Source organism: Ciona intestinalis, chromosome 12, assembly GCF_000224145.3.
Source record: "Ciona intestinalis chromosome 12, KH, whole genome shotgun sequence".
NCBI classification, from domain to species: domain Eukaryota; kingdom Metazoa; phylum Chordata; class Ascidiacea; order Phlebobranchia; family Cionidae; genus Ciona; species Ciona intestinalis.
In genome coordinates, this window is record NC_020177.2 from 3,499,782 (window position 1) to 3,513,813 (window position 14,032).

General features: G+C 37.8%; 2 protein-coding genes and 1 long non-coding RNA gene across 3 annotated transcripts in view; 2 read left to right on the forward strand and 1 right to left on the reverse strand.

Moving 5' to 3' along the window:
- The window catches only part of LOC108950006, a 22,222-nt gene extending 15,944 nt beyond the window's left edge, over positions 1-6,278 (reverse strand). The window contains exons 1-3 of the mRNA XM_026837009.1: positions 5,728-6,278; positions 1,638-1,889; positions 27-124 (exon numbers count right to left, since the gene is read on the reverse strand). Coding sequence (XP_026692810.1) covers positions 27-124; positions 1,638-1,889; positions 5,728-6,070 — 693 coding nt within the window. The 5' untranslated portion in view covers positions 6,071-6,278. The remainder of the gene's footprint in view (positions 1-26; positions 125-1,637; positions 1,890-5,727) is intronic.
- Positions 6,279-7,585: 1,307 nt separating this feature from the next.
- Positions 7,586-10,124, forward strand: LOC113474753. Its single transcript, XR_003396440.1, has 2 exons — positions 7,586-7,930; positions 8,223-10,124. It is a non-coding gene; the product is annotated as an uncharacterized LOC113474753 (long non-coding RNA).
- A 1,666-nt stretch (positions 10,125-11,790) lies between these two features.
- Positions 11,791-13,877, forward strand: LOC100185982 (uncharacterized protein C1orf194 homolog). Its single transcript, XM_002131574.5, has 4 exons — positions 11,791-12,039; positions 12,313-12,545; positions 13,049-13,167; positions 13,581-13,877. The coding sequence occupies exons 1-4, from the start codon at positions 11,956-11,958 to the stop codon at positions 13,649-13,651; spliced, it is 507 nt and encodes a 168-aa protein (XP_002131610.1). The 5' UTR covers positions 11,791-11,955; the 3' UTR covers positions 13,652-13,877.
- The last annotated feature ends 155 nt before the right edge of the window (positions 13,878-14,032 follow it).

Here is a 14,032-nt window from a genome sequence, read left to right on the forward strand (position 1 = left end):
TATGTTGCCATGCATTGTGTGAATACCTGTGGTACGCCTAACCATTCGTCTGCCAATTTCATCGCCTCGGCAGTGTTTTCCATTGGGTTGTTCGGATCCCAATCCTCCCAGTCAGGGCACAAGCCTGATGACGTAACGGTGACGTAGGTGGCCGTGAAGTGGGCGGTCAAACAAACATGCAAATAAGCAGGCAAACTCGTCATAACAGAGAAAGCAGGTTTTGAATCAAATTTAATGACTACCTTATCTCATTTTGCTGTTCATTGGCTTGGAACCGACGCATGCAGCCAATCGTAAAATACTTAACAGCTTTACACCGCGAATGAGGGAAATTGGAAAATAATTAAACGCCGGTGCGAACAGCGATATTTTTACAACGTCTCGAAATTTTAGCGTTAAAAATTGAATGTTTCAAACTATCGTAGAACAAAGGTTTTAAAAATCAATTGAAAATACGTTCACACTGTTTAAATCCAACCACACACATGCGTTGCAAATGCTTGTATATAAGATTTCGTAGATTGAATTTTACCTGAGCGACACCGAGATGATCGTCGGCAAGCGTCATTGCTTCCGTTGTATTGCCCAGCTTATTAGCGGGGTCCCAATCCACCCATTGAGGACACAAGCCTTTAGGAGAGAAAGATTGAAAAGAAAGGGATAGAAAAGTTATGCAGATAGAAGTATACATAGAACTGGAAAGTTTTAAAGATAATATATAATATATGAAGATAGACAGAATGTATAGTAACAGCAGTGAAACGAGTATGGGGTAAGTACAGATACTTAGATGTTATAGTAATAGGGCCAGAGTCTGGTTACATAGGACCTAACCCATACAAAATAGAAAAGATGGAGATGCAGTTAGACTATATAACATGAAACGAGTACAAGTGCAGAAAAGATTTACAAAGTGAAAGTACAAGACAGGCCACGTTTCGTATATTTGATCCCATCTTTGCGTTTAGTTAGAAACTTTACTATAAAGACCCACGAGGTTAATTGTATTGTTAATTCGCACACCAACGCGTATTGACAAAGGAAGAGGCGGGTTAACTCCGTACAGTGACTTGTACGGTGAAAAGAAGTGGCTTGCTTTTAGACAAATGTTACTAACGCGAAACGTTGGTTAGTTTAGGCGCACTATAAGATGATTTTTGATCTAAGATATTTGATACCCTTGCGCGGTGACGTAAGCTAAACGTTCTTGGTTGTTGTCCGGCGTCGAAACGAGCCAGTTCCAATTGAAAAGACAACGGTTCCGTGTCGGGTGCCGACTTTTAAATACGTTTCTCCTTCGAGTTAAATGTGGGGGTCGCAACCCTGTCCAGTATAGGAAGGAAACGAAGGCGACTTATGTTCCGTACGCTTTGTTTACAGTATATTTATAACGGCACCAGAAATTGTGTGTTTCGATTTTTATTTTGTATTGAATTGATTAAGTTCAGTTAAAACTATTGCGAGTTCTGTATACAGTTGTATGTAGATCGTATACGCGTACACCTGCAAAATTATGAGTCATATCCGCATATATACTATCCTGTGACAAAGCAATAATTTCCGCCTTGATGTACACAATGTTACTGGTATACAAAGTAGGCCTACTATATAACATAAACCATAAATTCACAACTTACCCGGCGCGCAGTTATCAACCAAAGCACCAAGTGCTGTACCATCCTGCCAGTTGCCTTTGAAATTAGTGATCGGCATTTGCGGGACTTTGTTCTGTATCCATCCCAGAAGTCTCTGCTTGGGAGTGGCTTTACTCTTTTCTTCTACTTCTTCTTCTTCGTCCCACATGGGCATAGAGATGGAATAATGCAGAATGAGAGTCCATATCAAACCCAAAATGAGCTTCAAGTTCCCATCCACAATAGCCTTGCTGTCTGCAAGAAACAAGTCCGGATTATTTAAACAGAATATTTAAGAACATAACATCGCATAACATATGGTACTGTGGGGGAAGATGGGACACCTTTAGCACCTAATATTCAATTATCCTGATCAAGTTTTAAACAATAAACAACGGTTTATGGAAGTCGTGAGAAGCTGGTTTTATAATTCTTCGAATGTTCTTGTTTACTACCAAATGGAACGAGAAAATAGAATGAAAAGGTGTCCCATCTTCCCCCACCCTACTGTATATATAGTACTATGGGATAGGTCAGGATAAAGTCAGCACCAAAAACACATGATTTCTGGTTGTGTGTTTTTTTTAGAACAGTGCATAAATCATATATTGCTCTGTCATTACATGTCTAGTTAAAGTTTTATGATAGCATATACCTTTATAGATAGACATGACTTAACTAGACTAATTGCCGCGTGCATAATATACTAGGTTCGGAAACTTAACGACAAATCCCATAGGACAATGGTGACATTGTATGGAAGCTAATAAGGGGCGACAACGTTAGTTGTACAAGCCCACATATAACTCATGTACAACAGAATCTTGCTAAAATAATATAGTAGGGTGGGAGACGGGGCACCTTTAGCACATAACATACAAATATGCTGGTCGTGTTTGAACAATTAACAACGGTCTATGGGAGTCGTGAGAGAACGGTTTTATAATTCCTTGATTTTTCCTTCCCCACCCTACTATACGTTATTTTTCAATTGACATGAACAATTCAAACCTATTTTATGTTCTATAATTCAACTTATTCATTTTTCATAATTTCAAACCAAAATCTACTATACGATTATTTCTATTAGTTTATACTAACGTTCTTTGTAGTTTAACGTTCTTAATTTGAATTAGGATAAATATACACCGTATATCTAGGTTTGTATGAAGCTTATCCAACTAAAATTAATATCCAGTTACCCCCATAGGAATCCCGTAAATTGGTCATTATAACCATTACTGATAAGGTAACCTTTTTTCAAGAAACTTAATGTATATATACTAGCACTGGGGCGGATGGAATACCGTTAGCATCTAAATTCAATATTTCCTGATCGTGTTTTAAACAATTAACAACCCTCTTTTTGAGTGTAATCTTACGGTTTGTATATAGTACTATGGGGGTAAGATGGGACATCTTTAGCACATAATATCGAAATATCTTGATTGTGTTTTAAACTATGAACAACGGTCTTTGGGGGTCGTGAGGATATGGTTTTACAATTCTTTGAAAGTTCCAAATGAGAGGAGAGAAAATAGAATAAAAAGGTGTCCCATTTTCCCCCATTCTACTATATAAATATATGCATATTCTATTCAAATATTATATCGCTCTTGTATATATGTTACTTTTAGTCAACTTGTATGACATACTTATTAGCGACTGCTAAAAAACTGTTGCTTTGGTTTAAACGGTATTGACATTACTGAGACTGCAGTAAAATTGAGCCACAAAAATTGAGGGTAATTGACAAGTTTTAAAGAGGGGCGTTATCTTGTATAGGCCACATTCCAATGACGTCATATGTAATTGAATCTGTGGCCAGGCACCCTTGAACGTATATTTTCACTTACTCCCACAAAACGCCTGTTTTAGTACGCGGTTTTGACTATATATAACTTTTTTCAACTTTTAGGTGCTATTTATAACACAAAGTACTGTGCTATATCACAATGCGTGTTTAGAATGAATATTCAATTGTACAACAGATAACATAATAACTTGGCTCAGCTGGTTGCACGCTTCATTTGAGGCAGTTTAGTGAAAGCGTACAGCGTTTGGTATAGCGGTACAAGCAATCAGGCGTAAACAGGTTGAAGCCAGTTTAAGGACCTCGTGGTTTTGTATTAAATGGCTGGATCGTTACACCAAGTGTAGAATTAGTTTTGGGCTGTGAAAATGACACGAGTGCTTTGTTGTAACGATATTTACGAGCTAAGAATCGGCGGGTGCGTAAATGTATTTGGTTTTTACTCTGGTTTTGAAAATCAATGGCGTAAAATTTAAAGAGAGGAACGGCGTCGAAAGAAACGAAGAAACCGGCCGGAGGCGATGTTTAAGCCAATAGCTGTTCTCAATAGAATTATCACCTCAATAAACCAGTCTCAGTCTTTGTACAGACAAAAGGTTTCGGTATGTGAACTCGACCTAAGGCAAGCAGTCAAGCCGTAAACGTCGATACGATCATTCATGATAATGTGGGATCTGTAGTCTGTGTTGAAAGAATAATAACAACACAGTGCCGATGTTTCGTAATAAAAACTGCTCAGGAAATACCCGCTCTCCACTCTAACTAGAGCATAGAAATACTTTGAACAAAATGACGCATTCGGTAGCAGGTATGCCTCCGCAGTTAGAATTTAACTGACGGAAATTACACCAAGTAGGCTGCGCGAGTGTATACACCAGTTTTGCTGAACCAATGTGTGAAACACAATTAAAACCATGATGAGTCGCCATAACGACCTCAGTAGCTTTTAGACTTGCACTGTACGAACTTTAAACTATTAGTATACCTAATACATTATGATTTGCCTGCTTAAGCAGCATATTCAACATAAACCAATCAGTTTACCGGATTTTAATCACGCATGGTCATTAATTCAACAGCGCATTAATCAATATAGGCGGTGATTCGCGCCGGTATGACTTGACCGGATAGGTTACTGACCAGTGACCAGTTTTCTGCATTAAAACGATTATACTGTAATGTTCAAAACACACCCTACATAAAATAGTGCTTATGCAGTCTTTAAATTTTACAACGCTACTTTTGTACTGGTGTACTATTTGTCTCTTGCTGCCAATGCGCCATGTCAGCGTATATTGCGTGAACGAATACTTAACATTTGTGTTGACATAGCTAGCTCTGAGCACTTTTGTGTCTGGCGTTGAAATCTATTATACGTGGACCCCATAAATATAAGTGCCTGCTACGGCACAGGGAACATAATACACACTTATATACGAAGCGGCTATACAGACTAACTTCGCAAAGCTGCCATTAGTACGTGGAAATTGCCACGGTGGAATATATGAACCGTTTTCGTCGAATTGTACGGTTGCTATTGCTTGCGAATTAATAACAGTACTAAGACGTTGAATATATACATTACTGCTTGCTGAAGGCACTGTTAGTAACATGTAATTAAACAAGTGAAATTTTAATCCAATTTTTCTTAGTGTATGGACTTTTTTAGTGTTCCCAAAGAGTGATGGGAATTTGGACACTTTTATGGCACACGTATTCATGCGGACTAGACGCCCGCTGTTTGAATGGACGCAAATGAATAGCCGGATACTGCAGTGCGCTATCAGCTGTTGAATGGGCATGCCGGGAAACTGACTTGTTTATGTCGACTTGAATTTCTCTTCGCAGCGAGAGGCAAATTTTGCCATTGACTGTAACAACAGGGGCTCGCCCTTTATGGAGCTCAAGAGATTAAGTTTTATGGCCCATAAAGAATCCCCAGCCGCCAATAATGATGAAATAATTGCGTTAATACCGCGCTGACCGCTGCACGCAGTTAAAGATTATATGGCCCGAATGATTTTTTAATTCACACGAGCCAATCTAGCACGGCAACATAACATTTACGAATGTAAATGCCCCACGTATTCTCGCACAGAGTTATGCACAATAACATAGCTACGTGCATGAGTGATGTTTCCGTTTCTATCCTACGCTCTGGTTTAGACTATACGCACTTTTGCGGCAAGAGTCATAACATAAGCCCGTCCTACCTTGTTTGCTTTGCACGCATGATGCTCACCGCCCCAAAACACAGAACAGATCGAAAAAAAGTCTTACCTATGCTGACCAGCTTGATCCTCTCAGCTTCTAGAAAGTTGAGCGCCACTGAGACGTTTTCCAGTCTCATCTGCCTGAAGTTTGGTCTCTTGTTGTGCTTTCCCATCTTTTTCTGGGAGAGGATCTCAATCAAACCAATGAGCCTAAGCCCATCGGAAAGATCAGTCTCCAGGTTGGCTACTCTTTTGTTGATGCATTTGAGATGCTCATTGCACCATCTTGTAAACGTATTCTTTTGGATTATCTTCCATGTTGCGTCTTCAGCTAGCTCACGTTCGGTGGCCGGCATGTCCTCGTCGTAGTTGTCACCAACGTAAACTACTTCGCTACTGTGGTTCTCCATGGCTGATGTTCGTTTTTATACCGCTCTCTCGTTGGTTAGCGTGTGTGCGGTAGAGATATTGTGTGTGCGAGAAGAGAAGCCACGAATGTTGAGTGTACTTCGATCCAGAAAAAACAGGTTCACAGGGGTAGGAAACTCGGGTTTAACGGTATTTAACAACTTATAGTTACCTACAATATTCACACTGGTCTGAAAAATAATGTAAATTAGAAAAATTCAACAAAAATTTGTTAATTGTTCGAGGATATATGCCCGCTTGGCTCGGAAACAACTTTGTTTACAAATCCGTTTCTAAATAAAGTAGAGTGCAACTTTTTACGGGAGGATACGGTGTATACAACAGCTGGCTTAATTGATAGCGGTGTTTTGGCGGTCACGGTGTTTTCACAAAGTTCTATGTTCCCGAATTAGCGGTTGCGTAGCGCCCGTGGTTTAAACGCATACCCAATGAACGAATACCTAAGAAAAGAAGACACGGCTTGTAACTGCCTTATTTGTCCATGGATTGGCCCAAATCTTCGACGGGCATTGCGCGTCTCGCTTACGGTGACGAGCAGACAACGGTGACGTAACCGGGCCCAGACGTGTGACGTCACTAGCTTTTATGCGGCACTTGACAACCAATTGCAAAGTTGGTTTTGAGCGGGCGCGGTTTAACAACAGTCAATGATTTTATCGAATCACCGCTACATCCGTACACAAAACAGAAACACAGTGATTTATATATATGAGTTAGCGGATAGATCATAGTTCATTAGGCTCATAATGCGTTAAATGTACAAAAAAACAAAACAGTAGGTTAAGTTCAACGCAGTAGTTCAGTTTACAGTACACACAAGTTTAGTTTACCGACAGTTTTAACACCGATTCGTGCTGTATTTTGCTGCCCAAACTCTGATGTTCAATTGCGGAAATTGGTTTCTGCTATATTCGTATTTCCAGGGCGCACGAGCAAAATGTTAATACAATTGGAGGGTAACGGAAATGTCAGCCAATAATACGATGTGCGTACTGAAAATTGGGCCAACATTTCCTTTAAACGTGCTGAGTTTGTGTCAAAGCTCTAAGACAAAGTTATTATAGAGACATTGATTAAAACAACATCAGTACACGTAGTAAAACTGTGTGACCTATTTATTGATTATCAAATTTTGCATTAAATGTCAAACAAAACATACAAATAGGATATAATGTTTTTACATCACATTTACAAGATTTGCAACTTATGTTTATAGTGGGGATAAGGTGGAAGAAGACGAAAAACTTTTAGCACATAATACCCAAATATTCTGATGGTGTTTTAATCAATTATCATTGTTCTATGGAAGTCGTGAGGATACGGTTTTATAATTCTTTGAATGTTCTTTGTTAACTAAAAAATGGGATGAGAAAATAGAATGAAATGTGTCTCATCTCCCCCACCCTACTATATGATATTTTTTCCTCATTTTAAAAGATTTTCAAGACAATTTGTTTTGCCTATATATGTGTATTACAGTGTATATAAAGTTTCGGTAATTTTATTCTTTATCGTGTTTTTATTCTTTATCGTCCCATTGGGTAGTAAATAAGGAATACCTACATAATAACCGTATCCTTGCAAAGTTATGCACCAAAGGCATGTGATACTCAGAAAATATAAAATCGTTCAGAATCTAATTCAATGTGTATACATGAATGATACAACGTGTTTTGCGAGCGAAAACACGTTGTTTACAAAGCAAGAAGAATTCTACCACCAGACAGACCAACGCGAAAATGTCTCGAACGAATGCAAACAACCGACTCACATTTTTCGACTGTTACGTCATTGGGAGAAACAATAATTACCAACATGCTACTCTCTGCTATCGTCTAGCGGTTAGTGTTATTCACTCCTTAGCTAATTAATTTGAGACGATGGATTTGCGGTTGCTATGGGGCTCTCGATTTTAGAATTACTTGCATATTTTTCTTTGAGGTTTGGGCAAATAAAACCTAAACTAAAACCCCCATGACACTAAAAGAGCATTGTTAACTGTTTAAGCACGATTAGGAAATACGGGATATTATGATTAACGGTATACATCCTACCTACACTACTATACCTACACACACTAGTTTAAAATCGAATGAAACATTAAGAAATAAAACATGTTTGTACATTTGTCAGGAAACAGCGTCGTCACTTCGCATAGAAAAAGTCGCATAATGCCATTCGGAAATGAATACTCCATAGTTCATTGCCTTAAAAGACAGCGCATTGCCAGAGCGACACTACGTACCGGACGAGATGTTACGTAGTTCCTAAAAACGTCGAAGGAATCTTTTCAATGGCACATGTATGGAAACACCATGTCAATTGGAAATCCGGGTCAAGGGCAAACATTTAAACTACTGCGATAACTGTCTATATTCCGACAAAAACACCTTTACAGTACAAGTTATATTAAATAGAACTGCCTAATACTAATTTAAAAAATTATAAACGTACGTAAATTTTGCGCTATGTGATTACGTTCACCGTATTTTTTAGCTCAATGACGTATTTTACGTAAAATAGCCGCGCAACGTATAGCCGTTTGTCAAAATCCGCCTCGTTTACTCTTACCTGCTGAATAAGTGTGATCAATTGGCGTTCCAGTGCGCTGGAAATAAATAAAGACGATCGTGTTATTTACAATCGACTTCGATCCGTCTTGCCAGAGGTGCAACTTTCATCGCCAAAATTGGTGCTACGTTCGATCGCTTGCACGCGGCGGTATTTTTAACTGTGGGTAATTCGACTGCAGCTTACATCATGCGGGTTACGTATATTAAAAACAACTGATCAGGTAAACCCATATTAATCTATACGAACCCATATAAACTGCCTAACCTATATGAATTGTTAATTACAGAAACTTAGTTTAAGCGAATTTGGCCTAAATATTCACAACCTTTTCTTAAGGAACTAATAAACTATGACATATTCTACATAAACTGATATCTCTATCTGTCTAAGCTGCTTATAAGCAACAAACAATTCAAATCAGTTCATTCTTGCTCATTAACGCATTAACATTACATGCCCTGCCAGTAAGACTCCGCATGCCTAAACCAGACTGGCGCTATCTTGGTACGGACCTAGAGGGGCACAGAATCATAGACCTCTCCTATGGGACTGCGGCATACTCTCATCATTGCTCTATCGTTCTGGCGATAAGACGCTGGCCTGCTTGACAATAAACCGGCACTTGGATACGCGTAAAAGGTTGCGCGGCCGGCTGTTCCCACCAGCGAGGCGAAATGAATTGGAGGGGCGGCTGAAACAGCTGCTCTAACGTTTTACTCGCGCCGGACACTTTTGCAGCTCCAAGCAAGCGTTAAATTGATGCGAACGAACGACAACTACAACTGCTCAATCCTGTTTACAAGCAAGATAACCGATAAAACAAAGCCCGAAAACGTTGACAGTTCTTTTTTTCTATCAACTTATATATATATATACTTTATTTAACGTAAATACAAAAGTAGAAGTTTTAAATTTTACACGCCTTACATGCTCAACTATCATACAGTTCCTAATTACTTTGATAATTAAAATCGCCAATAAGCGTTTTTCCCCTTCTAATAAGTGGTACATAATTTTTAATATTAGGCTTATAACTAATGGCTATGCATTGTTTTATATATTACACTTTTTCTATTCTTTTAAACATGTGCACTCAATACGTATACCAGTCTGTCTATATTACTCATGAAGTGGCGCGCATTTTTATAACCTACTCGCTTCGAGTGAGTTCTTAAATCCTTTTCCCCATGCTCTCGGTCAGGGCTATTCTTAACGCATGACGATGTTGCTTTTAACAAGCCTAACGTAACGAGCGCCGACCTCAGACGTTGATCTGCTGTCAGCGAGAATATCTGATTTATTCTGATTGTAAATTAGCTCTGTCAGTTAACCGGGGTTTTGGTATTAAATTGGTTTAAAAATATTACTTCAATTTTACATGCAAAATGTCACACACTCTACTCTATAGTCTATAGTGTCTATACCGATTGATTGGCATCGAAATTTGTTTTCGTTTCAAACTGCTATACTGCTAACTGAAGTGCGGGAGTTGCAAGCTATCTTAAGTTAAAACCACGCGGCTGCTAATTAGTGGAAAAAAAGTTGCTTAATACGATCGATTATAAACCAAGTTTCGCCTAGACGGGGTATAGTAGGGTGGGGAAAGATGGGACACCTTTTCATTCTATTTTCTCGTCCCATTTGTTAGTAAACAAAGAACATCCAGAGACTATAAAAACAAAAGTTGTTTAAAACACGATGGGGAATGAGGTTTAGGTGCTTATACATCACAGTAATATAAGGTAAATGTACGTTTATCTATCGTTAATTGTCTATAGCTATATTAAACTAACACAAAACATTGAAACACTGTTTCTGCATAAACATTAATATGATTATAGGCTGCTGCTGCTGGTGGTAAAAGTATGCACTCGCCCCTGGAGATTATTAGTTTGGTTCTTGCGGTTTAAGCACTTTATATCCAAAGTCTTTTCTCCTTAAAACCAATTTCAAAACGCAGTTGAAATTCAAGACACTTTTCCCATAGCATTCCATTGTATATACGACTATAGGACTTCATGAGATAGAATAAATGTAAACCTGAGAGCTTAATTAAAGATCAAATGCGTTCACACTGAAAGTTTTCAACAAAGAAAAAGCCAAAGAGACGGTCATATAATCCGCTACACTACTACAATATAAAGAACTCATCCTATAACTAATGAAGAATTTTATCTGATTTAATGCTATAAGCTACAATAACGTGTTAAAACCTGCACTGAACTGAACTTAATATTGCATATGATGTCTCATCCCTGAAGTTTATGCTAGAATAAAGGATATAAACCCCGCCTAAGTCTATATGCGCTTACAAGGAAGAATAGATCCAAGTATTGAGTTGACAACGCAAATATTAATTCACCATTCAAGACGGGAAAGAAGCTCAGTATTGCATTTTAAGACTTCCATGAATTATTACATTCATTACAGTATTACAAATACTAACGCGGGCAAAGAAAACGAAATTCCAGCAAAACTGTAACAATTGCACCGAATCAGGCTGTCAACAAAACGAAATAGGACCCTAACCCAAAACTTATTTGTTTCTGCCTCAAATAATACGTAAGGCCACTCAATGCACATAACAACCCTCAATTACCACCAGGGCTTGAATCTAAACCCGCCGAAAGCTCTTCCCGTCAAAACAAACGCCGCGATTTTCACCTTACACCGCGCCGACAACCCAAATAAGGAGCCCGGCAGATTTTACGATCTGAGCATCCATCTTCAAATCGGTCGCGCAAAATTCAGAGTAGCTGCTCGAGCATAACAAATTCAAGCGACATGATGTATGATCTGCACATAAGGAATGGTAGCCCTGTGCAACGCTTATGTATAGGCTATATTACATATAACATACGCGTTGGTCCAGTGGGTTATTTCACGGTACACTTTTAAACGCTTGTTAGTATCGGGCAATCAATGGCGTATTGCAACGCATTTTAGCATACCACCGTACTTGTTCTACCAAACTATTGCATATTAACACACTTTTTAGGTGGTATTTGAGTTACAAAAGAAACAAATACCCCGATTTGTAAAATATATCAACCACTAGTGACGCTGTGGCGTGTTGTTAATAGCAACATATCCAGCTGTTTTCTGTGCGCAAAAAAAACGAATAGAGTATTTTTGCAATTACTCTGATAGAGTATTTTTGCAATTACTATTGTATATTCCACTACAAGCTTTACTATATTACTTCGACTGTACGGTATATATTATCTATGTTGTCTTTTTTTAGCATACTTTATAGGTTATCGTTAGATTAGCACTGTCCCGAAAAAGTTCGATGAAAATGCCACTGGAAAGAAACCCGTTTCCATTTCCACAGTTGCAAAACGATGACGACTTTGTTGGCTCGCGGTCAACTCAGGTAAGTACAGATTAAGGCATGTTGTAACTTTACTTATTGGGATTTGCTCTAACCCAGTGTTCCAGTGGTGCTTAATGAATTGTCTAAATTGTCAGCCATATAATAAAAAATTAAAAAATCCAATATCATCTACAAAGTTACAGATGTGGTAACTCGTAAGTGGGCCCAAGGTTTATAAAACAGAACACATGTGTTATAACGACTATCCTTACCCCACCAGAAGGTGGGGTAATAATAAACAACTGTCTTCTATTCATTTAAATATTTATACAGAAAAGTCCATTTGCCGACAATACAGAAAATTCCCAACAACGAGATCCTTGGAATCGTTTAAATCGCACACCCACACTAGCGAGCGCAAGGCGTGAAATTTATCATTTTGACCCCCAAGCCCCACAGGATAGCTTGGATTTTGTGATCAAGTCAAAATACGATCACCACAACCAGTTTCTTAGTGGAAATAATAAGACACTTGTACAAAAGGAGACAGTTACTGAGGCCCATGGGTAAATATAGTATGAATGTAACTTGTTTTACTCTCGCACAGCTACTCGTACCCAATGCCAACCTAGATTTGGCACCTAGGCTATCTTATATAATGTTAAACAGAATAACATTTAAACACATAAATACCTACATATTGATTTTTCACAAAGGTAAACTTAGAACTTGGATACAAACAAGCATTTTCTCTCTTTACAACTGTTGTTAGCAGGCAATACTGAACACTTTTAAATTAACAGCAAAACAACAGTTGTTAAAACATGCTATAGATAATTGGGTGCAACAGCCAGGATTTTTATCCTGAGCGTGTTTTTAAAAACTGTTGTATTGCTGTTAAATCTCTTTTTGCGTTCTTTAAATAATATGATCTTCGCTATCGTTTTCGAAGAGATAATTTAAAATTAATTATGCAGCCAAATGTGTGCTAATTAAAGCGTGGCTGTTGAACTCAACATATAACTCCAAAACAACATATAAACTAAAATTTGCAACTCTGTACTTACAGGAGAATATTGAAGAACAGAAAGAAGGAAGAGCCTCCTGCATATGATCCTATGTATCCACCACTGAAAATTGCTGCAGCACAGAAAAATGAAAGCCCTCATTGTGTAGAGGGTGCTATACGTAAGATTTTTTATGACTAAATGGAGAGTAATAAAAATATAATATAAAAACCTTATAAAATAAAAAGTATTTTCTGACTGTTTACATTAGCAATATTACATATCTCAAACACTAATAGATATGCCTTAAAAATTTATGAAAAAACTATAAATAATATATTTTAATTGAAATGGTTGTAGGCTTGTAGCCCTAAAAAACTCTAATTTAGCCCTATTTTACCTAAACTTGCCAGCCACACATTACAAAAAAAAAGAAAAGAAGTTGCCAATAAAATAATTACCCACAAAGTTACAAACATATGTGCCAACTTGTAAGGTGGCACGAAGTTTGTAAAACAAAACACCCGTGTTATAACAACTGTTATTGGCCCACTATGCAAAGATAAATAAGTTACACTCATTCATTTTTCTCAGAGAGCCACCACAGTGCAGCAACAAACAGAGGATACTCAAGACGCCATGATGGTGGCTTCTACTCTATCTAACAAAATAACTCAATCTCTGTTTAATCATATATATTGTTGGAATGAAATCTCAAACTGTTTTTGTAACCTGCACTTAAACTCTTGTGGAAATTTATAAAGTGTTGCTCAATATGTGTGTATTTAAATACGTGTGAAAGTATATGTGCGTAAGTGGTTTTACATGTTTAACTCTTATGTGGTGTACCTTTTTCTAATAGGAATAGATTAAAAAATGACTGAATTTGAACAAGGGATTTATAGTGTATATTTCAAACAGAAATGTCCATTTAATACTGATATTTCCAATTTGTTACAATAGTGTGGCCTTTTACTTACCTGTAAAAAGTGTATTTTTCCATCTTCTGACACTTTAAGAGTTTTTAGAGCCTGACAGTGAGCAAT